At 53.8% G+C, this 27,290-nt stretch overlaps 1 protein-coding gene across 1 annotated transcript in view; it reads left to right on the top strand.

Moving 5' to 3' along the window:
* Window positions 1–27,290, top strand: part of PSMC2 (proteasome 26S subunit, ATPase 2) — a 113,043-nt gene that overhangs the window by 23,741 nt on the left and 62,012 nt on the right. Inside the window, exon 7 of the mRNA XM_075345186.1 lies at window positions 3,237–3,332. Within this exon, the coding sequence (XP_075201301.1) occupies window positions 3,237–3,332 (96 nt within the window). The remainder of the gene's footprint in view (window positions 1–3,236; window positions 3,333–27,290) is intronic.

Here is a 27,290-nt window from a genome sequence, read left to right as displayed (position 1 = left end):
CAGGGACACCCGGTGATCCCTTACTTGGACGATCTACTCGTCAAAGCACCCTCCCTCGAGGCATGACAACGCAGCCTGAATGTTACGCTGGAGACTCTCCAGACTTTCGGGTGGATCATCAATTTGGCAAGGTCAAATCGGTCACCGACTCAATCACTAACGTATCTCGGCATGGAGTTCACACTCTATCAGCGATAGTGAAGCTTCCGCTGAACAAGCAGCGTTCACTGCAAACAGAGGTGCAGTCTCTCCTTCAAGGCCAGTCGCACCCCTTAAGGCGCCTCATGCACTTCCTAGGGAAGATGGTGGCAGCCATGGAGGCAGTTCCCTTTGCGCAGTTTCATCTGCGCCAACTGCAAGGGGACATTCTCCGCCAATGGGACGGGCAGTCAACCTCCCTGGACAGGAAAGTCTCCCTTTCCCAGACGGCCAAGGACTCTCTGCAATGGTGGCTTATTCCCACCTCATTGTCACAGTGAAGATCCTTCCTACCCCCATCCTGGGCAGTGGTCACGACAGATACGAGTCTGTCAGGGTGGGGAGCAGTTTGTCTCCGCCACAGGGTCAGGGGACGTGGACTCAGCAGGAGTCCACCCTTCAGATCAATGTTCTGGAAATCGGGGCAGGGTATCTTACCCTACTAGCTTTCCAGCAGTGGCTAGAAAGAGAGCAGATCCGAATCCAGTCGGACAACTCCACAGCGGTGGCATACATCAACCACCAAGGAGGGACGCGCAGTCGGCAAGCCTTCCAGGAAGTCCGGCGAATCCTCATGTGGGTGGAGGACACAGCATCCACCATATCCGCAGTTCACATCCCGGGCGTAGAAAACTGGGAAGCAGACTTCCTCAGTCGCCAGGGTATGGACGCAGGGGAATGGTCCCTTCACCCGGACGTGTTTCAGGAAATCTGTCGCCGCTGGGGGGTGCCGGACGTCGACCTAATGGCGTCTCGGCACAACAACAAGGTCCCGGCATTTATGGCACGATCGCGCGATCACAGAGCTCTGGCGGCAGACGCCTTAGTGCAAGATTGGTCGCAGTTCCGGCTCACATATGTGTTTCCACCTCTGGCACTCTTGCCCAGAGTACTGCGCAAAAAATCAGATCCGATGGCAGCCGCGTCATACTCGTCGCCCCAGACTGGCCGAGGAGATCGTGGTACCCGGATCTGTGGCGTCTCACGGTCGGCCGACCGTGGTCACTACCAGGCTGGCCAGACTTACTGTCCCAAGGGCCGTTTTTCCATCGGAATTCTGCGGCCCTGAACCTGACTGTGTGGCCATTGAGTCCTGGATCCTAGCGTCTTCAGGATTATCCCAAGGGGTCGTTGCCACCATGAAACAGGCTAGGAAGTCCACCTCTGCTAAGATCTACCACAGAACGTGGAAGATTTTCTTAACCTGGTGCTCGGCTCAGGGAGTGTCTCCCTGGCCATTTGCATTGCCTACTTTTCTTTCCTTCCTGCAATCGGGGTTAGAAAAGGGCTTGTCGCTCGGCTTCCTTAAGGGGGAAGTCTCGGCACTATCCGTGTTTTTTCAGAAGCGTCTAGCACGTCTTTCTAAGGTGCGCACGTTCCTACAGGGGGTCTGTCATATCGTACCCCCGTACAAGCGGCCGTTAGATCCATGGGATCTCAACAGGGTATTAGTTGCTCTCCAGAAGCCGCCTTTCGAGCCTCTGAAGGAAGTTTCCTTTCTCGCCTGTCACAGAAGGTGGCGTTTCTCGTTGCGATCACATCGCTTCGGCGAGTGTCTGAGCTGGCAGCTCTGTCATCCAAGGCTCCCTTCCTGGTGTTCCACCAGGACAAGGTAGTGCTGCGCCCCATTCCGGAGTTTCTCCCTAAGGTCGTATCCTCATTTCATCTTAATCAGGATATATCCTTGCCTTCCTTTTGTCCTCATCCGGTTCACCGGTATGAAAAGGACTTACGTTTGTTAGATCTGGTGAGAGCACTCAGACTCTACATTTCCCGCACGGCGCCCATGCGCCGTTCCGATGCACTTTTTGTCCTTGTCGCTGGTCCGCGCAAGGGGTTGCAGGCTTCTAAAGCCACCCTGGCTCGATGGATCAAAGAACCAATTCTAGAGGCCTACCGTTCTGCGGGGCTTCCGGTTCCTTCAGGGCTAAAAGCCCACTCAACCAGAGCCGTGGGTGCGTCCTGGGCATTACGACACCAGGCTTCGGCTCAACAAGTGTACCAGGCAGCTACCTGGTCCAGTCTGCACACTTTCACCAAGCATTATCAGGTGCATACCTATGCTTCGGCGGATGCCAGCTTAGGTAGAAGAGTCCTGCAGGCGGCAGTGACACCCCCGTAGGGGAGGGCTGTTTTGCAGCCCTAACATGAGGTATTTCTTTACCCACCCAGGGACAGCTTTTGGACGTCCCAATCGTCTGGGTCTCCCAATAGAGCGCTGAAGAAGAAGGGAATTTTGTTACTTACCGTAAATTCCTTTTCTTCTAGCTCTTATTGGGAGACCCAGCACCCGCCCTGTTGTCCTTCGGGATGTTTTTGTTGTTTGCGGGTACACATGTTGTTCATGTTGAACGGTTTTTCAGTTCTCCGATGTTACTCGGAGTTAATTTGTTTAAACCAGTTATTGGCTTTCCTCCTTCTTGCTTTGGCACTAAAACTGGAGAACCCGTGATACCACGGGGGGGTATAGCCAGAAGGGGAGGGGCCTTGCACTTTTTAGTGTAGTGCTTTGTGTGGCCTCCGGAGGCAGTAGCTATACCCCAATCGTCTGGGTCTCCCAATAAGAGCTAGAAGAAAAGGAATTTACGGTAAGTAACAAAATTCCCTTCTTTGTTACTTACCGTAAATTCCTTTTCTTCTAGCTCCAATTGGGAGACCCAGCACCCGCCCCTGTTTCCTTCGGGATTTTTGGTTTGTTCGGGTACACATGTTGTTCATGTTGAATGGTTTCAGTTCTCCGATGTTCCTTCGGATTGAATTTGTTTAACCAGTTATTGGCTTTCCTCCTTCTTGCTTTTGCACTAAAACTGAGCAGCCCGTGATCCCACGGGGGGTGTATAGCCAGAAGGGGAGGGGCCTTACACTTTTTAGTGTAATGCTTTGTGTGGCCTCCGGAGGCAGTAGCTATACACCCAATCGTCTGGGTCTCCCAATTGGAGCTAGAAGAAAAGGAATTTACGGTAAGTAACAAAATTCCCTTCTTTGCTGTTTATCACTTTTTTTTTTTTTAACAATACATTGTCTGTTTTCCTATGTAGGTTGAAGAGAAACCTGATGTTACATATAGTGATGTTGGAGGTTGCAAAGAACAGATAGAAAAATTAAGGGAAGTTGTTGAAACTCCATTGCTTCATGTAAGTACTTGTATGGTCCTATCTGTTACATTGCAGATTTGTTAGCCGGCTCCGAAACGGTCCACTGTATTCTTTTAATACCCAAGTGACACATTTTTTTGTTTTGGCTGCTAGGATAATAGTTGTGTATCTGAAAAAATGCTGCTCTTGCATAGGCGCCCATACTATGCTGACTGAACCACTTTACATAAGCCACTGTTCTAAAATGCCAAAATAAAGAGTTATGACTACTAGTGTGATATCAGTGATACCCATTCCGGGGGCTGAGCTAGTCCCTACTCTACAGAGGATGCGTCTGTGGTCAATTCCGACGTGCTCAGTAGAGCTCCCCTGTCCCTGTGCGATAATACCTGCAATGCAGTGTGACAGTGCGCTCCCTCATTAGCTCTAATGAAAAGTGACAATCCATCAAGTGTGCGCACTGTCAGTGCACATTGTAAGGAAAAAACCTGGCAAGCAGAAACCAATCTCGAACTTGCAAGTTTTTCTGTGTTTCAAGATGATTACATAGGCTATGGCAGTGACCGCAGCCTCTGCCCCCTGATGACATCTCTTATGAGTATATCCTGGCATGTACTGGGGGTTCTCAAACAAAACATCATCAGACAAAGTAGGTTAATAAAACCGTGAGACATCAATAGGAACTTTTCTTTATCGTTCCTTTGGGAGACCCAGACCATGGGTGTTTAGCTTCTGCCTCCGGAGGACACACAAAGTACTACACTTAAAAGTGTAGCTCCTCCCTCTGAGCTTATACATCCCCTGGTAGCCAGTCCTAGCCAGTTTATCGCTTTGTGTTCAGGAGGCATACATCCACACATGCATTCTCATCTGATTTGTTTGACTTTTGGAAAGAGTTTGAAGAAAAGCGGGTCCATGTCTGGACTCCCGGCATGTCCCTTCTCACCCCACTGTGTCGGCGGTGTTGTTAAGGTTGATTTACAAGGCTGAAGCCTTACATGCCGCGCTCCTTCACCATCCCTTCTGGGCTCTGGCTTGAAGTGGGAGCAAGCACGGTCTCCATGCCTGGCAGGAGTCCGGTCTCCATCCACAGCCCCTTGAGGATTCTGTTGGACCGGAGCACTCATCCCCAGGGACATGGCCCTGCGTCTCAGCAGCTAAGTACCTGAGACGTTTATGTTGGGGGTCCCGGTTCTTTATTGTAAGGGGAGAGTATGCTGTATGTGATTGTTTTTAACTTTTCCGGCGGGTTCTCCAGCTTTTGCCCGAGAACCGCGCCGATGGTGCCTGCTTGTCGGCCTCGCCGCTTAAATTTAGGCCCCGGCTTCGCCGGAGGCCTAGTTTCGTTTTCCTGCCCTTGCACGTCACTCATGCAGAGGGACAGGTTCGGCTCCTCCCGGCGGCCGATCTACACAGGGGAGGGACACTCCCCACTGCTGGGGCGTCCCTCCTTCCTTGCAGGTCTCTATAGCCCTCCAGTTCCCGCTCTTTTATAGGAACGCCCCTAGTCCCGCCCCCTCTCTTCGCTCCGGCGGCCATTTCTCAGGCAGAGTTCACTCTGCTCTGGGACATCCTGCATTCTGCATCTCTTCTGAGGTGCTGCGCACTGGGGGACCGGGCTTCGGGATCTGGAGGGCACACAACACCGCGCTCAGCGGTCTGGTAAGCCACAGCCGGTCTCCGGTTGTGGACCTCTGTATATTCTCCCTGGGGTTCATTCTCTGCAAAGCCCCCACTCCAGCAGCATGTCTCACACAAGGAGCAAGGCTCCAAAGCTTTATTCTGCATGCACTGCATGTAAGCTCCTGCTGCCTGAGCCGAGCTTTATCCACACTGTGATGGTTGCTCTAACTTGGCGGTGCCACAGCCTGGAGTCTCACCCCCAGTGGTCTCTCAGGCTGCTGCTGCACCTGTGATTGAACCCCCGGCCTGGGTAGAGTCCTTTTCTAGGTCCATATCCCAGTCATTTGCTGAGTCCATGGGACTTTTGTCCAGGACTTTGATGAATATGCATCAGCCCCCCTCACAGGGTGCCTCTAATACTCTTGACGGAGGACTCCTATCCTCTGACCTCCGTCCATCAGAGCTCACGGAGGATTCATTATCTGATCCCAGACCCCGTCCTTCTAAGAGAAGGCGCAGGGTTTCCTCCCCCTCCCCATCCCACTGCTCTGTCTCAAGAGCTGACTCTCAAGATGAGGAGGATGCCCTCACTGGGGGCTCGGAGGCTATGTATCCCATCGATTTCTCTGAGGGTGACTCAGATCTTAGTGATTTGATTGCTTCTATTAATTCTGTGCTGGATCTCAATCCGCCAGTGTCAGAGGAGCAACTCTCTTTGGCAGAAAAACATCAGTTTACCTCGCCTAAGAGAGCAAAGAGTGTGTTCTTTAACCACTCCAGTTTTCAGACCGCTGTGACCAAGCCCAGGGCCTGCCCTGACAAACGCTTTCCAAAGCGTGGTTCTGATGACCGGTTTCCATTTCCACCTGAGGTGGTCAAGGAGTGGTCTCACTCCCCAAAGGTAGACCCTCCGGTGTCTAGGCTCTCAGCCCGGACCGTTGTGTCGGTGGCTGATGGCACCTCCCTTAAGGATTCCACTGACAGTCAGATTGACCTTCTGGCCAAATCTGTGTATGAAGCTGCGGGGGCCGCGTTTTCCCCGACTTTTGCAGCAGTGTGGGCTCTCAAAGCCATCTCTGCTTCTCTAGAGGAGATGCATTCCCTCACCAAGGAATCTATGCCTGAGATGGTTACCTTAACTGCTCAGGCTTCAGCTTTTTCATCTTATGCCATGTCTGCCATGCTAGAGGCTGCTCACCGCACTGCGGTGGCTTCAGCTAATTCTCTTGTTATCCGCAGGATTTTGTGGCTTCGAGAGTGGAAGGCAGATGCTTCTTCCAAGAAGTTTCTTGCTGGGCTCCCTTTTACTGGTTCACGGCTGTTTGGTGAACAGCTGGATGAAATCATTAAAGAAGCTACTGGCGGGAAGAGTACTTCCATGCCACAAACCAAGACCAGGAAACCTGCCCAGGGTAGGAATCAGTCGAGGTTTCGTTCCTTTCGTTCCTCCAACTGGTCATCCTCTAAGCCTTCCGCCTAGTCCGCTAACTCAGCCAAGGATCAGAAATCCAACTGGCGCCCAAAAGCGCGTCCGCAGAAGACCGCAGGAGGTTCTGCCACTAAGGCAGCCTCCTCATGACTCTCTGCCCGCTCCAGCCACGTCCTTAGTTGATGGCAGGCTCTCCCACTTTGGCGACGCTTGGTTAAAGCAAGTCTCCGATCAGTGGGTGAGAGACATCATATCTCACGGCTACAGGATAGAATTCTGTTCCAGCCCTCCAAACAGATTTTTTTCTCTCAACTCCCCCCTGCTCCAAGGCCGCCGCCTTCTCGCAGGCCGTGGCGTCCTTGCAGGCAAACGGAGTGATTGTCCCAGTTCCCGCTCAGGAACGGTTCAGAGGTTTTTACTCAAATCTCTTCCTAGTTCCAAAAAAGGACGGTACCTTCCGGCCCATCCTGGATCTCAAGCTTCTCAACAAGCATGTCCGGGTGCGGCATTTTCGCATGGAGTCTCTGCGATCAGTCATTGCCTCTATGACCCAAGGGGAGTTCCTGGCGTCCATCGACATCAGAGATGCCTATCTACATGTGCCAATCGCAGTGTCACATCAGCGTTGGTTACGTTTTGCGATAGGAGAGGATCATTTCCAATTCGTGGCTCTCCCCTTCGGGTTAGCCACGGCCCCTCGGGTATTCACCAAGGTCATGGCGGCGGTGATTGCGGTCCTGCACCTCCAGGGGTTAGCAGTGCTTCCTTATCTGGACGACCTTCTGGTCAAGGGTCCATCCAGCGCAGACTGTCAGCGGAGTGTTTCGCTCACTCTTGCCACCCTAGCCCAATTCGGGTGGATTGTCAATCTTCCCAAATCCACTCTGACTCCGACCCAGAGTCTCACGTACCTAGGGATGCAGTTCGAGACTTTGCCGGCACTTGTGAAGTTGCCCTTAATCAAACAGCAGTCTCTCTGGCTAGCGGTGCGCTCTCTCCTGAGGCCCCGCCGTTATTCCCTCAGGCGCCTGATGCAGGTGCTGGGTCAAATGGTGGCTTCCATGGAGGCGGTTCCCTTTGCCCAGTTCCATCTGCGTCCTCTGCAGCTGGACATTCTCCGCTGTTGGGACAAGCGGCCTTCCTCCTTACAGAGGTTAGTGGCTCTGTCGCCATGGACCAGGAGCTCTCTTCAGTGGTGGCTTCGACCCCTCTCCCTGTCCCAAGGGCGCTCCTTCCTGGCTCCGTCCTGGGTGATTCTCACCACGGATGCCAGCCTATCCGGCTGGGGAGCGGTACATCTCCACCACAGAGCTCAGGGCACTTGGACTCCGTCCGAGTCAGCCCTTTCAATCAATGTGCTGGAAACCAGAGCTGTGCTTCTAGCTCTCCTAGCCTTTCACCACCTGTTGGCGGGCAGGCACATTCGAGTCCAGTCAGACAACGCGACAGCGGTTGCCTAAATCAATCACCAAGGCGGGACACGCAGCCGCCTGGCAATGTTGGAGGTCCAACGCATTCTTCAATGGGCGGAGGACTCCAAGTCCACCATATCCGCAGTCCACATCCCTGGCGTAGAAAACTGGGAGGCAGAGTATCTTAGCCGTCAATCCGTGGACGGTGGCGAGTGGTCCCTGCACCTGGCAGTGTTTCAGTCAATCTGCCGCAAGTGGGGCACTCCGGACATGGACCTAATGGCATCCCGTCACAACAACAAGGTTCCGGTTTACGTGGCTCGCTCCCACGATCCTCAGGCCTTCGCCGCGGACGCTCTGGTTCAAGACTGGTCCCAGTTTCGTCTGTCCTACGTGTTTCCCCCTCTAGCTCTTGCCCAGAGTCCTGCGCAAGATCAGAATGGAGGGCCGTCGAGTCATCCTCATTGCACCGGACTGGCCCAGGCGAGCTTGGTATCCAGACCTGCTCCATCTGTCCGTAGAGATGCCGTGGCATCTCCCGGACCGTCCAGACCTTCTCTCGCAAGGTCCGTTTTTCCGCCCGAATTCTGCGGCACTCAAATTGACGGCGTGGCTCTTGAGTCCTGGATTTTGACGGCTTCTGGTATTCCTCCAAAAGTCATCTCCACTATGACTCGGGCCCGTAAGTCTTCCTCCGTCAAGATCTATCACAGGACTTGGAAAATTTTCCTGTCCTGGTGTCGCTCTTCCGGCCATTCTCCTTGGCCATTCTCGTTGCCGACCCTTCTGTCTTTTTTACAGTCCAGTCTGCAGCTAGGACTGTCCCTCAACTCTCTCAAGGGACAAGTCTCAGCTCTATCAGTGCTGTTCCAGCGGCGTGTCGCCCGGCTGGCTCAGATCCGCACCTTCATGCAAGGTGCGTCTCACATCATTCCGCCTTATCGGCGGCCCTTGGATCCCTGGGACCTTAACTTGGTTCTCACGGTATTGCAGAAACCCCCCTTTGAGCCTCTTAGGGAGGTTTCTTTGTATCGTCTTTCTCAAAAGGTGGCCTTTCTAGTTGCCATAACTTCTCTCAGGAGAGTCTCTGATTTGGCTGCGCTCTTCTCGGAGTCACCTTTTTTGTTTTTTCACCAAGACAAGGTAGTTCTCCGTCCGACCCCGGACTTTCTTCCCAAGGTGGTCTCTCCCTTCCACCTTAACCAGGATTTTTCCTTGCCTTCCTTCTGTCCGGCCCCTGTTCATCGCTTTGAGAAAGCGCTGCATACTCTAGATCTGGTGCGTGCTCTCCGGATTTATGTGGCTCGCACCGCTGCGCTTAGGCGGTGCACCTCTCTTTTTGTGCTAACCACAGGGCGGCGCAAGGATCTCTCTGCTTCTAAGCCGACCTTGGCCCGTTGGATTAGGTCGACCATTTCGGACGCCTACCAGAGTACTCAGGTGCCTCCCCCGCCGGGGATCAAAGCACACTCGACCAGAGCTGTCGGTGCTTCTTGGGCTTTTGGGCACCAGGCTACGGCTCAACAAGTCTGTCAGGCTGCCACTTGGACTAGCCTGCATACCTTCTCGAAGCACTACCAAGTGCATGCTCATGCTTCGGCAGATGCGAGCTTGGGCAGACGCATCCTTCAGGCGGCTGTCGCCCACTTGTGAAGTTAGGTTCTGCCTACTTCTTAGTTTTTTTCTGTTTATTCCCACCCAGGGACAGCTTTGGAACGTCCCATGGTCTGGGTCTCCCAAAGGAACGATAAAGAAAAAGAGAATTTTGTTACTTACCGTAAATTCTTTTTCTTATAGTTCCATATTGGGAGACCCAGCACCCTCCCTGTTGCCTGTTGGCAATTTTCTTGTTCCGTGTTTTATCACCGGCTGTTGTCGTGGACAGAGTCTCCGGTTGTTCCGGTTCTTACTTGGTTCTACTTGTGGGTGGCTATTCTCCTTCAGCTTTTGCACTAAACTGGCTAGGACTGGCTACCAGGGGGTGTATAAGCTCAGAGGGAGGAGCTACAGTTTTAAGTGTAGTACTTTGTGTGTCCTCCGGAGGCAGAAGCTAAACACCCATGGTCTGGGTCTCCCAATACGGAACTATAAGAAAAAGAATTTACGGTAAGTAACAAAATTCTCTTTATTAGAATAGAGATTTAGATTATTACATTAAATACAGACATATAGGATTTAAAATAAATGTTAATTTCAGACCACCCTTTAAGGAAAAAGGTGGTGATTCAAAGTTATCATTATTAATTTAAGAAATTTGAATCAATACTTTTTTTCTTCATCGTTCCTTATGGGAGACCCAGACCATGGGTGTATAGCTTCTGCCTCCGGAGGACACACAAAGTACTACACTCAAACGTGTAGCTCCTCCCTCCTAGCATATACACCCCCTGGTAGCCAGTCCTAGCCAGTTTCAATGCTTTGTGTTCAGGAGGTCACACACACATATGCATTCTCTGATTTTTGATTTTTCTTTGTCGCTCCATTGGGAGACCCAGACAATTGGGTGTATAGCTTCTGCCTCCGGAGGCCACACAAAGTATTACACTTTAAAAAGTGTAACCCCTCCCCTCTGCCTATACACCCTCCCGTGCATCACGGGCCCATCAGTTTTCATGCTTTGTGTTGAAGGAGGCACACATGCACACAATGCTCCACATTTTAGTCAGCAGCAGCTGCTGACTATTTCGGATGGAAGAAAAGAGGGCCCCTAAGGGCCCCCGGCATGCTCCCTTCTCACCCCACTGAGTCGGCGGTGTTGTTAAGGTTGAGGTACCCATTGCGGGTACAAAGGCAGGAGCCACATGCCGTTTTCCTTCCCCATCCCTTAGGGGCTCTGGGTGAAGTGGGATCCTAACCGGTCATCCAGGCACTGGGACCGGGCTCCCTCCGCAGCCCCTGGTGGTATCTGCCGGACAGGAGACTGAGTATCGTCAGGGACAAGGCCCTGCAACTACATGTACTCTGTGTCCCCTTTGGGACGGTGCATGGAGCACCTGGGCCTCAGACGCTGCAGCGCCTGCAGTGTTGTTTTTTGTCCGGGACTACCGCGCCGACCGTGCCTGCTTGCCGGCCGCGGTTTTTACTTTAGTCCCCGGCTTTTGCGGCCTAGTACATTAAACTCCCGCCCCCGGGCCTGCCAGTCAGGGGCAAGGGCGGGACGGTCGGTCTGACGCCGACAGTGAGGGCTGGAGCACACATAGCTGTCCTCCTCCCCCCTCACTAATCCCTATGGGGCACCAGATTCCCGCACTTTTGTAAGTTACGCCCACGGCTCCCTCCTCCCCTGTGAACGCCGACAGCCATGTTTTAACACATCCTGCCGGTGGAGGACTTCTGGCTGCAGCTCTGGGAGACCCGAGGCAGGGAATCTGGTGGCCACACACCGCTGGAGCGGTTGGTAAGCCACACCGGTTACCGGTGCTGGTCCCCCTAGGGTGCTGAACTGTATATAGATACATTATATTTGTATACTTTTTCCGGTTCAGCTGTACTGTTAACTTGTGGCTATATACCCTCAGTGATCACGCTCCTGGGAGACAACAGCATGTCGTTCACAAGGAGCAAGAGGGCCAAGGCACAGGGTTATTTTGCTACCTGTACCTCTTGTGCGGCTATGTTACCTGCAGGTTCCACCTACCCTCACTGTGAGCAATGCTCGGCCCCTGTGGCACTCGCTCAGCCGGAGCCTGAGGCACTAGGGGGTCCCTCGGCCCAGGTAGAACCGCCGGCCCCCCCTGTCCAGATGGCAGGGACAGAGTTTGCTGTTTTAGCCGACAAACTCTGAGTCGCTTTCTCATTCCATGACTCAGTCTATGGATAAATGGTCTGCTAAGTTTCTAGAGGTTTTGCAGTCCAGACCGGCCCTTACACAGGCCCCGGGCACTGCGGGATCACCCCCAGGTCCCTCTCGGTCTGCGACTAAGCGTGTTCCTGGTGTGGCCTCTAGTTATTACGTGCAGGACTCCGGCACGGACCGCAGTCCCAGACCAGCTAAGCGGGCTCGCTTAGAATCTTCCCCGACTTCATCACGCAGTTCAGGGTCTCAGCTTGAGGATTCTCTAGAGGAGGAGGCGGAGGTCGCAGCTCAGGACTCTGACCCTGATGTTGCTCTCAATCTGGATACACCTGAAGGGGACGCCATAGTAAATGACCTTATAGCGTCCATCAACCAGGTGCTAGATCTGTCTCCCCCAACTCCGCCTACAGAGGATTCGGCTTCACAACAGGAGAAACACCAGTTTAGGTTTCCTAAACGTACCCGGAGTGCTTTCTTCGATCACTCTAACTTTAGAGATGCTGGCCAGAAGCACAGGGCTTTCCCGGACAAGCGCTTTACTAAACGCCTTAATGACACACGTTACCCCTTCCCCGCTGACGTGGTTAAGGGTTGGGCTCAGTGTCCCAAGGTGGATCCTCCAGTCTCTAGACTGGCGGCTAGATCCGTAGTAGCAGTGGCTGACGGTGCATCGCTCAAGGATGCCACGGACAGGCAGATAGAGCTCCTACTGAAATCCATCTATGAAGCCATAGGCGCGTCTTTTGCCCCAGCCTTTGCAGCTGTGTGGGCACTCCAGGCTATCTCAGCTTGTCTGTCTGAGATTAATGCGGTCACCCGTACCGCTGCGCCACAAGTAACATCTTTGACTTCTCAGGCGTCAGTATTTGCATCCTACGCCATGAATGCTGTCCTGGACTCGGCTAGCCGTACAGGGGTAGCATCCGCCAATTCTGTGGCAGTCCGCAGGGCCATGTGGCTACGCGAATGGAAGGCAGACTCTGCTTCCAAAAAGTTCTTGACCGGTTTGCCTTTTTCTGGCGACCGACTGTTTGGCGAGCGATTGGATGAAATTATTAAGCAATCCAAGGGAAAGGACTCGTCCTTACCCCAACCCAAACCAAACAGACCTCAGCAACGGAAAGTTCAAGCGAGGTTTCGGTCCTTTCGGCCCTCAGCCAGATCCCAATCCTCCTTGTCCAACAGGCCACAGAAGAGCCAGAGGAACTCTTCTGCATGGCGGTCTAAGTCACGTCCTCCAAAGACCACCGGAGGCACCGTCTCCAAGGCGGCCTCCTCATGACTTTCGGCCGCCCCAAACCGCATCCTCGGTCGGTGGCAGGCTCTCCCGCTTTTGCGACGCCTGGTGGCCACATGTCCAAGACCGATGGGTGAGGGACATTCTGTCTCACGGTTACAGGATAGAGTTCAGCTCTCGTCCTCCGACTCGTTTTTTCAGAACATCTCCGCCCCCCGAGCGGACCGTTGCGCTTTTTCAGGCGGTGGACACTCTGAAAACAGAAGGAGTGGTGATCCCCGTTCCCCTTCAGGAACGCGGTCGCGGTTTTTACTCCAATCTGTTCGTGGTGCCAAAAAAGGACGGCTCATTCTGTCCCGTTTTGGACCTCAAATTGCTCAACAGACATGTGACAACCAGGCGGTTTCGCATGGAATCCCTCCGATCTGTCATCGCTTCGATGTCCCAAGGAGACTTCCTAGCATCAATCGACATCAAAGATGCCTATCTCCATGTGCCGATCGCTCAAGAGCATCAACGCTTCCTGCGTTTCGCCATCGGGGACGAACACCTTCATTTGTGGCACTGCCTTTCGGCCTGGCGACAGCCCCACGGGTCTTCACCAAGGTCATGGCATCCGTCGTAGCGATCCTACACTCTCATGGCCACTCGGTGATCCCTTACCTAGACGATCTCCTAGTCAAGGCACCCTCACGGGTGGCTTGTCAACACAGTCTGACCGTTGCTCTGGAGACTCTCCAGAGGTTCGGGTGGATCATCAATTTTCCAAAGTCAAATTGGTCTCCGACCCAGTCACTGACGTACCTCGGGATGGAGTTTCATACTCTCTCAGCGATGGTCAAGCAGCCGCTGGATAAACAGCGGTCGCTGCAGACAGGGGTGCAATCCCTTCTTCGGGCCCAGTCGCACCCCTTGAGGCGCCTCATGCACTTCCTGGGGAAGATGGTGGCAGCAATGGAGGCAGTTCCATTTGCGCAATTTCATCTGCGTCCACTCCAATGGGACATTCTCCGCAAATGGGACAAGAGGCCGACGTCCTTAGACAGGAACGTCTCTCTGTCTCTGGAAGCCAAGACCTCTCTTCAGTGGTGGCTTCTCCCCACTTCTCTGTCGAAAGGAAAATCCTTTCTGCCCCCATCCTGGGCTGTGGTCACGACGGACGCGAGCCTGTCAGGATGGGGAGCGGTTTTTCTCCACCACAAGGCTCAGGGAACCTGGACTCCGACAGAGTCCTCCCTTCAGATCAATGTTCTGGAGATAAGGGCAGTGTATCTAGCCCTCAAGGCGTTCCATCGGTGGCTCGAGGGCAGGCAGATCCGCATACAGTCGGACAACGCCACGGCGGTTGCGTACATCAACCACCAGGTTGGCACTCGCAGTCGTCAAGCCTTCCAAGAAGTCCGGCGGATTCTGCTGTGGGCGGAGGCCACAGCCTCCACCATCTCCGCGGTTCACATTCCGGGCGTAGAAAACTGGGAAGCAGACTTCCTCAGTCGCCAGGGCATGGACGCGGGGGAATGGTCTCTCCACCCGGACGTGTTTCAAGAGATCTGTTGCCGCTGGGGAACGCCGGACGTCGATCTCATGGCATCTCGGCACAACAACAAGGTCCCGGCATTCATGGCACGGTCTCAAGACCACAGAGCTCTGGCGGCGGACGCCTTAGTTCAGGATTGGTCGCAGTTTCAACTGCCTTATGTATTCCCTCCTCTGGCAATGCTGCCCAGAGTGTTGCGCAAGATCAGGTCCGACTGTCGCCGCGCCATCCTCGTCGCTCCAGATTGGCCGAGGCGGTCGTGGTACCCGGATCTGTGGCATCTCACGGTGGGGCAACCGTGGGCGCTCCCAGACCGACCAGACTTGCTATCTCAAGGGCCATTTTTCCATCTGAATTCTGCGGCCCTCAACCTGACTGTGTGGCCATTGAGTCCTGGCTCTTAGCGTCCTCAGGGTTGTCTCAAGATGTCATTGCCACTATGAGACAGGCCAGGAAACCAACATCAGCCAAGATCTATCACAGAACTTGGAGGATCTTCTTAGCCTGGTGCTCTGAGAGGGGGTTTATCCCCTGGCCGTTTGCCTTACCCAGGTTTCTTTCCTTCCTTCAATCGGGATTGGACAAGGGTTTGTCTCTCGGCTCTCTCAAAGGTCAAGTCTCGGCGCTTTCCGTGTTTTTTCAAAAGCGTCTAGCCAGGCTTCCGCAGGTCCGCACGTTCCTGCAGGGAGTTTGCCACATAGTCCCACCTTACAAGCGTCCGCTGGAACCCTGGGATCTCAACATGGTTCTACGGGCTCTTCAAAAACCACCTTTTGAGCCGCTGCGGGATGTCTCTCTATCACGTCTTTCGCAGAAGGTGGCATTTCTAGTGGCGGTTACTTCACTCCGTAGAGTGTCAGAGCTTGCAGCGCTGTCATGCAAAGGCCCTTTCCTGGTATTTCACCAGGATAAGGTGGTTCTGCGTCCGGTCCCGGACTTTCTCCCTAAGGTGGTGTCCACTTTTCATCTCAATCAGGATATCTCCTTACCTTCATTTTGCCCTCATCCAATTCACCAATGTGAAAAGGATTTGCATTTGTTAGATCTAGTGAGAGCACTCCGGATCTATGTGTCTCGCACGGCGCCACTGCGCCGCTCTGATGCGCTCTTTGTCCTTGTCGCTGGCCAGCGTAAGGGGTCGCAGGCTTCCAAGTCAACCTTGGCTCGGTGGATCAAGGAACCGATTTTTGAAGCCTACCGTTCTTCTGGGCTTCCGATTCCTTCAGGGCTGAAAGCCCATTCTACCAGAGCCGTGGGTGCGTCCTGGGCATTGCGCCACCAGGCTACAGCTCAGCAGGTGTGTCAGGCGGCTACCTGGTCGAGTCTGCACACTTTCACAAAACACTATCAGGTGCATGCCTATGCTTCGGCAGATGCCAGCCTAGGTAGGCGAGTCCTTCAGGCGGCGGTTGCCCACCTGTAAGAGGGGGCCGTTGTTTCGGCTCTTTTTATCGAGGTATTCTTTTACCCACCCAGGGACTGCTTTTGGATGTCCCAATTGTCTGGGTCTCCCAATGGAGCGACAAAGAAGGGAATTTCTTTTTCGCTCCTAATTGGGAGACCCAGACAATTGGGTGTATAGCTACTGCCTCCGGAGGCCGCACAAAGTACTACACTTAAAAGTGTAAGGCCCCTCCCCTTCTGGCTATACACCCCCCCGTGGGAGCACGGGTCCCTCAGTTTTTTGCTTTGTGCGAAGGAGGTCAGACACGCACGCATAGCTCCACTGTTTAGTCAGCAGCAGCTGCTGACTATGTCGGATGGAAGAAAAGAGGACCCATACTAGGGTCCCCAGCATGCTCCCTTCTCACCCCACTTTCTGTCGGTGGTGCTTGTTAAGGTTGAGGTACCCATTGCGGGTACGGAGGCTGGAGCCCACATGCTGATTCCTTCCCCATCCCCATTAGGGCTCTGGGCGAAGTGGGATTTTACCGGTCTCCAGGCACTGAGACCGTGCTCCATCCGCAGCCCCTGGAGAAGCCGCTGGATATGGAGCTGAGTATCGTCAGGGACATGGCCCTGCTCCGTCAAGGTACTCTGTGTCCCCGTGCATAGGCGCGCACACCGCAGCATTGCTGGGTGTGTTAGTGCGCCGGGGACAACAGCGCTGCTGCGCTTGTGCCATTTCCTCACTTCAGCTTAGCTGAGTGGGTAGACTCAGGGAGAACGGTCGCGCCGGCCGCTGGGACTGCGACGCGGCTGGGACTTGTGGTGCGCCGGGGACTTCCGCGCTGGCCGTGCATATATCACGGCCGCGCTTATTACTACAGTCCCCGGCTTTTTGCGGCCTAGTTCGTTCGTTCCCGCCTCCGCACCTGCCAGTCAGGAGGAGGGCGGGACGCTGTACAGAGCATCAGCGCTGAGGGCTGGAGTCGTTTTTACATACTCCAGCCCTCACACCAGGCACAGTAGGACGCAGTTTCCCGCTCTGTTTGTGGCACGCCCACGGTCCGCCCCTCTTCACAGAACGCCGGCAGCCATTCCTGCCTGCACGCTGAGCTGCAGAGGGGAGACGGGGAGACCCAGACACGGGATTCTACGGCCTCATACCCGCTGTTCAGCGGGCGGTAAGCAGCCTCAAGGGCTCACCCCCACTTGTGCCGGTTGTATACTGAGTATTTTGTGTTTGCAAATACTTTGTACTGTACGGTCGCTGGTGATTCTCGGCTATACCCCCTCCTAGATTACAAGGAGGCAACAGCATGTCGTCCGCAAAACGCAAGGGTGCCAAGGCACAGACATTATATGCTGCCTGTACCGCATGTGGGGCTGCTCTACCGGCAGGTTCCACTGACCCCCATTGTGTGCAGTGCTCGGCTCCTGTGCAACTTGCACAGCCGGGGCCTCTGCTGGACGTGACCCAGGGTGTACCACCTGTGAATGCTGTCCAGGTGACAGGAACGGAGTTTGCAGCTTTTGCTGACAGATTGTCTATGACCATGTCAAAGATTCTTGAAACATTGCAGTCTAGACCAGTAACTCAGACCATGGACACTGTGGCATCATTGCTCCCTGGTCCCCCTCAGCTGGAACACTTCCAAGCTCCGGGGGTGTCACATGCACCCCAGGGTGACGATTCTGACTCGGACGACAGTCCCAGACAACCTAAGCGGGCTCGTTATGAGGGGCCCTCAACTTCGTCTCACTGGTCAGGATCCCAGCGAGATGAATCTATGGGTGATGAGGCGGATGTAACTGATCAAGATTCTGATCCTGGGTCCGCTCTCAATCTGGATACACCGGATGGTGACGCCATAGTGAATGATCTTATAGCGTCCATCAATAGGATGTTAGATATTTCTCCGCCAGCTCCTACTGAGGAGGAGGCAGCTTCACAGCAGGAGAAATTCCATTTCAGATATCCCAAGCGTAAATTAAGCACTTTTCTGGACCACTCTGACTTTAGAGATGCAATCCAGAAACACCACGCTTATCCTGAGAAGCGGTTTTCTAAACGGCTTAAAGATACATGCAGCTAGATCCTTAGTTGCAGTAGAAGATGGAGCGGCACTTAAAGATGCCACTGACAGGCAGATGGAGCTCTGGCTGAAATCCATCTATGAAGCTATTGGAGCGTCGTTGGCGCCAGCTTTCGCAGCCGTATGGGCACTCCAAGCTATTTCAGCTGGGCTTATACAAGTCGACTCGGTCACACGTACATCTGCCCCGCAGGTGGCACCATTGACCTCTCAAATGTCTGCATTCGCGTCTTACGCGATTAATGCTGTCCTGGACTCTACGAGCCGTACGGCGGTGGCGTCAGCCAACTCCGTGGTTTTGCGCAGAGCCCTGTGGTTGAGAGAATGGAAAGCAGATTCTGCTTCCAAGAAGTGCTTAACCAGTTTGCCTTTTTCTCGTGACCGATTGTTTGGGGAGCGTTTGGATGAAATCATTAAACACTCCAAGGGTAAGGACTCATCCTTACCTCAACACAGACAAAACAAGCCCCAACAAAGGAGGGGTCAGTCTGGTTTTCGGTCCTTTCGAGGCTCAGGCAGGTCCCAATTCTCCTCGTCCAAAAGGACTCAAAAGGATCAGAGAGGCTCAGATTCTTGGCGGACTCAGTCACGCCCAAAAAAGACAGCAGGAAGAACCGTTACCAAGACGGCTTCCTCATGACTTTCAGCCTCCTCTCTCCGCATCCTCGGTCGGTGGCAGGCTCTCCCGCTTTGGCGGCATTTGGCTGTCACAGGTCAAAGACCGTTGGGTGACGGACATTCTGTCTCACGGGTACAGGATAGAGTTCAGCTCTCGTCCTCCAACTCGTTTCTTCAGAACTTCCCCACCGCCCGACCGAGCCGATGCTCTGCTGCAGGCGGTGGCCGCTCTAAAGGCGGAAGGAGTGGTGACTTCCGTTCCTCTTCAGGAACAAGGTCACGGTTTTTACTCCAATCTGTTTGTGGTGCCAAAGAAGGACGGGTCCTTTCGGCCCGTCCTGGATCTAAAGTTGCTCAACAAACACGTAAAAACCAGGAGGTTCCGGATGGAATCTCTACGCTCCGTCATAGCCTCAATGTCTCAAGGAGATTTCTTAGCATCAATAGACATCAAAGATGCTTATCTTCACGTGCCGATTGCGCCAGAGCATCAGCGTTTTCTACGCTTCGCTATAGAAAGCGAACACCTGCAGTTCGTAGCGTTACCTTTCGGGCTGGCAACAGCCCCTCGGGTCTTCACCAAGGTCATGGCAGCAGTAGTAGCTGTCCTGCACTCGCAGGGTCACTCCGTGATCCCGTATTTGGACGATCTACTTATAAAGGCACCCTCTCAAGAGGCATGCCAACACAGTCTGAACGTGGCACTGAAGACTCTCCAGAGTTTCGGGTGGATTATCAACTTTTCAAAGTCAAATCTAACCCCGACCCAATCACTAACATATCTTGGCATGGAGTTTCATACTCTCTCAGCGATAGTGAAGCTTCCACTGGACAAGCAGTGCTCTCTGCAGACAGGGGTGCAATCTCTCCTGCAGAACCAGTCCCACTCCTTGAGGCGCCTCATGCATTTCCTAGGGAAGATGGTGGCAGCAATGGAAGCAGTCCCTTTCGCGCAGTTTCATCTGCGCCCTCTACAATGGGACATTCTCCGCCAATGGGACGGGAAGTCGACGTCCCTCGACAAGGATGTCTCCCTCTCTCAGGCAACCAAGGACTCGCTCCGATGGTGGCTTCTTCCCACCTCATTGTCAAAAGGAAAGTCGTTCCTACCCCCATCCTGGGCGGTGGTCACGACAGATGCGAGCCTATCAGGGTGGGGAGCAGTGTTTCTTCACCACAGGGCTCAGGGTACGTGGACTCAGAGAGAGTCCGCCCTTCAGATCAATGTTCTGGAAATCAGAGCAGTCTATCTTGCTCTGCGAGCCTTCCAACAGTGGCTGGAGGGCAAGCAGATCCGGATTCAGTCGGACAATTCCACAGCGGTGGCGTACATCAACCACCAAGGGGGAACACGCAGTCGACAAGCCTTTCAAGAAGTCCGGCGGATTCTGACGTGGGTGGAAAACACAGCATCCACCATATCCGCAGTTCACATCCCAGGCGTGGAAAACTGGGAAGCAGACTTTCTCAGTCGCCAGGGCATGGACGCAGGGGAATGGTCCCTTCACCCGGACGTGTTTCAGGAGATCTGTCGCCGCTGGGGGATGCCGGACGTCGACCTGATGGCGTCACGGCACAACAACAAGGTCCCGGTTTTCATGGCACGGTCTCACGATCACCGAGCTCTGGCGGCAGACGCCTTAGTTCAGGATTGGTCGCAGTTCCGACTACCTTATGTGTTCCCACCTCTGGCATTGTTGCCCAGAGTGCTCCGCAAAATCAGGTCCGACTGCCGTTGCGCCATTCTCGTCGCTCCAGACTGGCCAAGGAGGTCGTGGTACCCGGATCTGTGGCATCTCACGGTAGGACAACCGTGGGCGCTACCAGGCCGTCCAGACTTGCTGTCTCAAGGGCCGTTTTTCCATCTGAATTCTGCGGCCCTGAACCTGACTGTGTGGCCATTGAGTCCTGGATCCTAGGGACCTCAGGTTTATCTCATGATGTTGTTGCCACCATGAGACAGGCTAGGAAACCATCCTCCGCCAAGATCTACCACAGAACGTGGAAGATATTCTTATCTTGGTGCTCTGCTCAGGGAGTTTCTCCCTGGCCATTTGCATTGCCGATTTTTCTTTCCTTCCTGCAGTCTGGGTTGGAAAAAGGTTTGTCGCTTATCTCCCTTAAAGGACAAGTCTCTGCGCTATCCGTATTCTTTCAGAAGCGCCTGGCGCGACTTCCTAAGGTACGCACGTTCCTGCAAGGGGTTTGTCATATCGTTCCCCCTTACAAGCGGCCATTGGAACCCTGGGATCTGAACAAGGTTCTAATTGCTCTCCAGAAGCCACCTTTCGAGCCTATGAAGGAGATTTCCTTTTCTCGGCTTTCACAGAAAGTGGTTTTTCTGGTGGCGGTCACGTCTCTTCGGAGAGTGTCAGAGCTGGCGGCGTTATCTTGCAAATCTCCCTTCCTGGTGTTTCACCAAGACAAGGTAGTACTGCGTCCAATTCCAGAGTTTCTTCCCAAGGTGGTATCTTCCTTTCATCTCAATCAGGATATCACTTTACCATCTTTGTGTCCGCATCCAGTTCACCAATTTGAAAAGGGTTTGCATCTGTTGGACCTGGTGAGAGCACTCAGGATCTACATTTCCCGCACGGCGCCTCTGCGCCGTTCGGATGCACTCTTTATCCTGGTCGCTGGTCAGCATAAAGGGTCGCAAGCTTCCAAATCCACCCTTGCGCGGTGGATCAAGGAACCAATTCTTCACGCCTACCGTTCTGCTGGGCTTCCGACTCCTTCTGGACTGAAGGCCCATTCTACCAGAGCCGTGGGGGCGTCCTGGGCATTACGGCATCAGGCTACGGCTCAGCAGGTGTGCCAGGCGGCTACCTGGTCGAGTCTGCACACTTTCACCAAGCATTATCAGGTGCATACCTACGCTTCGGCGGATGCCAGCCTAGGTAGACAAGTCCTGCAGGCGGCGGTGGCCCACCTGTAAGAAAGGGCTGCCTGACAGCCCGATCGTGAGGTATTCTTTTACCCACCCAGGGACTGCTTTTGGACGTCCCAATTGTCTGGGTCTCCCAATTAGGAGCGAAAAAGAAGAAGGGAATTTTGTTTACTTACCGTAAATTCCTTTTCTTCTAGCTCCAATTGGGAGACCCAGCACCCGCCCTGTTTTTTCTGGGGGTATTTGTTTTTCGGGTGCACATGTTGTTCATGTTGATAAGTTACGTTCTCCGATATTGTTTATCGGATTGAATTTGTTTTTGAAACAGTTATTGGCTTTCCTCCTTCTTGCTTTTGCACTAAAACTGAGGGACCCGTGCTCCCACGGGGGGGTGTATAGCCAGAAGGGGAGGGGCCTTACACTTTTAAGTGTAGTACTTTGTGCGGCCTCCGGAGGCAGTAGCTATACACCCAATTGTCTGGGTCTCCCAATTGGAGCTAGAAGAAAAGGAATTTACGGTAAGTAAACAAAATTCCCTTCTTTGTTTACTTACCGTAAATTCCTTTTCTTCTAGCTCCTATTGGGAGACCCAGCACCCGCCCCTGTTCCCTTCGGGCTGTTTGTTCTTTTGTGTACACATGTTGTTCATGTTGAATTGTTCTTTTGGTTCATGGTTTCAGTTCTCCGAACATCCTTCGGATTGAATTTACCTTAGACCAATTTATAAGTTTCCTCCTTCCTGCTTTGGCACCAAAACTGATGGGCCCGTGATGCACGGGAGGGTGTATTGGCAGAGGGGAGGGGTTACACTTTTTAAAGTGTAATACTTTGTGTGGCCTCCGGAGGCAGTAGCTATACACCCAATTGTCTGGGTCTCCCAATAGGAGCTAGAAGAAAAGGAATTTACGGTAAGTAAACAAAATTCCCTTCTTTTGGATTTCAAAGATTTGGAAGAAAAGCGGGTCCAGTCTGGACTCCCGGCATGTCCCTTCTCACCCCACTGAGTCGGCGGTGCTGTTAAGGTTGATTTTACAAGGCTGGAGCCTTCACATGCCGCGCTCCTTCACCATCCCTTGGGGCTCTGGCTTGAAGTGGGAGCCATCACGGTTCTCACTGCTTTGCAGGAGACCGGTCTCCATCCGCAGCCCTTTCAGGATCCTGCCGGACGGAGCGTTCACCTCCCAGGGACCTGGCACCTGCGTCTCACAAGCTAAGTACTGAGACGTTTTTACCACAGAAAGTGGTCTTTCCAGGGGTCCCTTGTACTTTATATATTGGGGAGAGTGTGTTATATGACTGTGTTAACATTTCCGGCCGGTTCTCCAGTTTTCACTGGAGAACCGGGCCGATGGTGCCTGCACGCTGGCCGCATGTTTAAATCTAGGCCCCGGCTTCCCTGAGGCCTAGTTTCGGTTTCACTGCCCCTGCATGTCAGTCATGCAGAGGGACAGTGCGGCTCCGCCCAGCGGCTGTTCAGCACAGGGAACGGACACTCCTCACTGAGGAAAGATTCCCTCCCCTGTATACCTCATTTGCCTGCTCTGAGTAGGCCCCGCCCCCTCTCCTCGCTCCGGTCGCCATTTTCTCAGCGTTCTCAATGTCTGCATAGGCACAGAGATACCACATTGTGACAAATGGGGGCCTGGGCTGGGGGACTGGAGGGCACAGAAATGTATGTTAAACGGTCTGGCAAGCCACAACCTCCGGTTGTGCAGCTGCTTATATTCTCTGTTTATATACTCTGCTGGGGGTCATTCTGGACAGAGCCCCCACTTCTGCAGCATGTCTCACATCAGAGCAAGGCTGCAAGGCTGTTCTTAATATGCACTGCATGTAGACTCGTACTGCCTGTACCGAGCACATAAACACAGTGGTCCCTCAGCCTGGAGGCTCATCAGTGGTCCCTCCAGCTGCTCCGGCTCCGGGGGTGCTGAGCATGCATTAGCCCCCTTCTCAGGGCGCTTCTGCTGCTACGGCTCGCTCAGCAAAGCTCACAGAGGACTCTTAATCTGGTCTCAGACCCCGTCCTCCTAAAATGGAGATGCAGGGTCCCCTGTCCTTCCCCGTCCCGCAGCTCTGATTCACGAGCTGACTCACTGGACGAGGAGGATGTCTTTACTAGGGGCTCGGACGCTACGTCATGTACCATTGATCTGTCCGAAGGTGACGCAGATGCTAATGATTTGATTGCGTCCATTATATTTGTACTGTACCTCAATCCGCCTGTATCAGGGGAGCATCCCCCTCTGGCAGAAAGGCATCAGTATACCTTAAAGAGAACAAGGAGTGTGTTCCTTAACCACTCCAGTTTTCAGCCCACTGTGACCAAGCCCAGAGCCTGTCCTGACAGACGCTCCCTAAGCGTGGTTCTGATGACTGTTTCCCCCTTCCACCAGAGGTGGTCAAGGAGTGGGCTCATTCACCAAGGGTGGTCCCTCCGGTGTCTAGACTTTCAGCCCGGATAGTTGTATCAGTGGCTGACGGCACCTCTCTAAGGATCCCACTGTACATTAATTCTGTACTGGACCTCAATCCGCCAGTATCAGAGGAGCAACCCTCTCTGGCAAAGAGGCACCAGTTTACCTTGCCTAAGAGAACAAGGAGTGTGTTCCTTAACCACTTCAGTTTTCAGGCCACTGTGTCCAAGCCCAGGGTCTGCTCTGACAAACGCTTCCCAAAGCGTGGTTCTGATGACAGTTTTCCCCTTCCACCAGAGGTGGTCAAGGAGTGGGCTCATTCACCAAAGGTGGTCCCTCCGGTGTTTAGACTCTCAGCCCGGACCGTTGTATCAGTGGCTGATGGCTCCTCACTTAAGGTTTTGCTGTCCGCCAGGTTGTCCTTCTGGCCAAATCTGTATGGAGGCGGCAGGGGCCTCGTTCTCCCCAGCTTTTGCAGCAGTGCGGGCTTTCAAAGCCATCTCTGCTTCTCTAGAGGAGATGCATTCCCTCACAGGGACTCTATGCCCGAAATGGTTGCCTTAACTTCCAGACTTCAGTCTTTTCATCCTATGCCATGTCTGCCATGCTGGAGACTCTCACCGCACTGCGGTGGCCTCGGCTAATTTCCTCGCTATCCGCAGGCTCCTGTGGCTTCGGAAGTGGAAAGCAGATGCTTCTAAAGAAGTTCCTTGCTGGGCTCCCTTTTGCTGGGATCAGACTATTCGGGAACAACTGGATGAAATTATTAAGGAAGCTCTTGGCGGGAAGAGTTCTTCCATGCCACAAACCTAAACCAGGAAACCTGTCCAGGGCAGGAATCAGTCGAGGTTTCGTTCTTTTCGTTCCTCCATCTGATCGTTCTCTAAGCCCTCGGCCTCGTCCACTAGCTTAGCCAAGGATCGTAAACCCAAATGGCGCACGAAGCCGCGTCCTCAGAAGACCGCAGGAGATGCTGCCACTAAGTCAGCCTCCTCCTGGCTATCTGGCCACGCCAGCAACGTCCTTGGTCGGTGGCAGGCTCTCCCACTTTGGCGACGTATGGTTTTAACACGTCTCCGATCAGTGGGTGCAGGATACCATCTCCCACGGCTACAGGATAGAATTCTATCCAGCCCGCCAAACAGATTTTTTCTGTCAACTCCCCCCTGCTCCAAGGCCGCCGCCTTCTCACAGGCTGTGGCATTCTTGCAGGCCAATGGAGTAATTGTACCGGTTCCCGACTGGGAACGGTTCTGAGATTTCTGCTTAAATCTATTCCTAGTCCCCGAAGAGGGCGGTGCCTTCCGACCTGGATCTCAAGCTTCTCAAGCATGTTCAGGTGCGGCATTTTCGCATGGAGTCTCTGCGATCAATCAATGACCCAAGGAGATTCCCTAGCATCCATCGACATCAGAGATGCCTATCTCTGCATGTGCCAATCGCAGTTTCACACCAGCGTTGGCTACGTTTTGCAATCGGAGTGGTCCAATTCGTGGCTCTTCCCTTGGGGTTAGCCACGGCCCCTCGAGTATTCTCAAGGTCGGGGCAGCTGTGTTTGCGGTCCTGCACCTCTAGGGGTTGGCAGTGATCCTTTTTGTCCTGGACGGCCTTCTAGTCTGGGCTTCATCCGGTGCAGACTGTTAGCGGAGTGCCTCGCTCACTCTCGGCACTCTAACCAATTCGGGTGGCTTGTCATTCTGTCCAAGTCCACTCTGACTTCGACCCAGAAGTTCACGTACCCAGGGACGCAATTCGAGACTCTGTCGGCACTTGTGAAGCTGCCCTTAGTCAAGCAGCAGTCCCTCCGCTGGCGGTCGACGTCGTTCCATCAGGCACCTAATACAGATGCTGGATCAGATGGTGGCGTCAATGGAAGCGATTCCCTTGCCCAGTTCCATCTGCGTCCTCTGCGGCTGGATATTTTCCGCTGTTGGAACAAGCGGACTTCCTCCTTCCACGGGGTGGTGGCTTCGCCACAGACCAGGGGCTCGTTTTCAGTGGTGGCTTCGACCCCTCTGTCTCAGGGACGCTCCTTCCTGGCCCCGTCCCGGGTGATCCTCACCAGGATGCTAGTCTTTCCGGCTGGGGAGCGGTATATCTCCACCATGGAGCGCAGGGCACTTGGACTCTGTCCGAATCAGCCCTCTGGATCAATGTGCTGGAAATCAGAGCTGTGTTTCTAGCTCTCTAAGCCTTTCAACATCTGTGGGCGGCCAGGCACATTCGAGTCCAGTCAGACAACGCTACAGCGTTTGCCTACATCAACCTCCAGGGCGGGACACTCAGCCGCCTGGCAATGTTGGAGGTTCAACGCATTCTTCAGTGGATGGAGGACTCCTAGTCCACCATATCCGCAGCCCACATCCCAGACGTGGAAAACTGGGAGGCAGATTATCTCAGCCGTCAAACCGTGGCTCCACGATCCTCAGGTTTTTGCGGCAGACGCACTGGTTCAAGTTTGGTCCCAGCTTCGTCTCTTGCGTGTTTCACCCTCTAGCTCTTGCCCAGAGTCCTGCGCAAGATCAGAAAGGAGGGCCGTCGGGTCATTCTCATTACTCCAGACTGACCCAGGCAAGCTTGGTACCCTGACCTGGTCCGTCTGTCCGTAGAGGTGCCATGGCATCTCCCGGACTGTCCAGACCTTCCCTCACGAGGTCCGTCTTTCCGCCAGAATCCTGCGGCTCTCAGATTGACGGCGTGGTTTTTGAGTCCTGGATCTTGACGACTTCTGGTATCCCTCCTGAAGTCATCTCCACTATGACTCGAGCTCGGAAGTATCCTTTGGCCTTTTGGCCTTGCCGACCCTCCTGTCCCTTCTACAGTCCGGTCTGCAGCTAGGACTATCCCTATTCCCTTAAGGGACAGGTCTCGGCTCTGTCAGTGTTGTGCCAGCGGCGTATCGCCCGGCTGGCTCAGGTGCGCTCCTTCATGCAGGGCGCATCTCACATCATTCCGCCTTACCGGCGGCCTTTGGAGCCCTGGGACCTTAATCCGGTCCTCACGGCTTCCGGAAACCCCCCTTTGAACCTCTTAGGGAGGTTTCTTTGTTTCGTCTTTCACAGAAAGTGGTCTTTCTAGTGGCCATAACTTCCCTCAAGAGAGTCTCTGATTTGGCTGCACTCTCTTCGGAGTCACCCCTTTTTTGGTTTTTCATCAAGACAAGGTAGTTCTCCATCCGACTCCGGACTTTCTCCCTAAGGTGGTTGCTGCTTCCACCTTAACCGGGGCATTTTCCCTGCCTTCCTTTTGTCCGGCTCCTGTTCATCGCTTTGAAAAGGCGTTGCATACTCTGGATCTGGTGCGGGCGCTCCGGATCTATGTGTCTCGCACCGCTGTTCTTAGGCGGTGCACCTCTCTTTTGTGCTGACCACTGGTCAGCGTAAGGGCCTCTCGGCATCTAAGCCGACCCTGGCTCGTTGGATTAGGTCGGCCATTTCCGATACCTACCAGTGTACTCAAGTGCCTCTCCCGCCGGGGATCAAGGCACACTTGACCAGAGCTGTTGGTGCCTCTTAGGCTTTCAGGCCCAGGCTACGGCTCAGCAGGTCTGTCAGTCTGC

The sequence above is a fragment of the Anomaloglossus baeobatrachus genome, chromosome 4 (genome assembly GCF_048569485.1).
Source record: "Anomaloglossus baeobatrachus isolate aAnoBae1 chromosome 4, aAnoBae1.hap1, whole genome shotgun sequence".
Lineage (NCBI taxonomy): Eukaryota > Metazoa > Chordata > Amphibia > Anura > Aromobatidae > Anomaloglossus > Anomaloglossus baeobatrachus.
The sequence above is the reverse complement of the archived record's forward strand: the minus strand, read 5'-3'. Positions and strand labels throughout refer to the sequence as shown.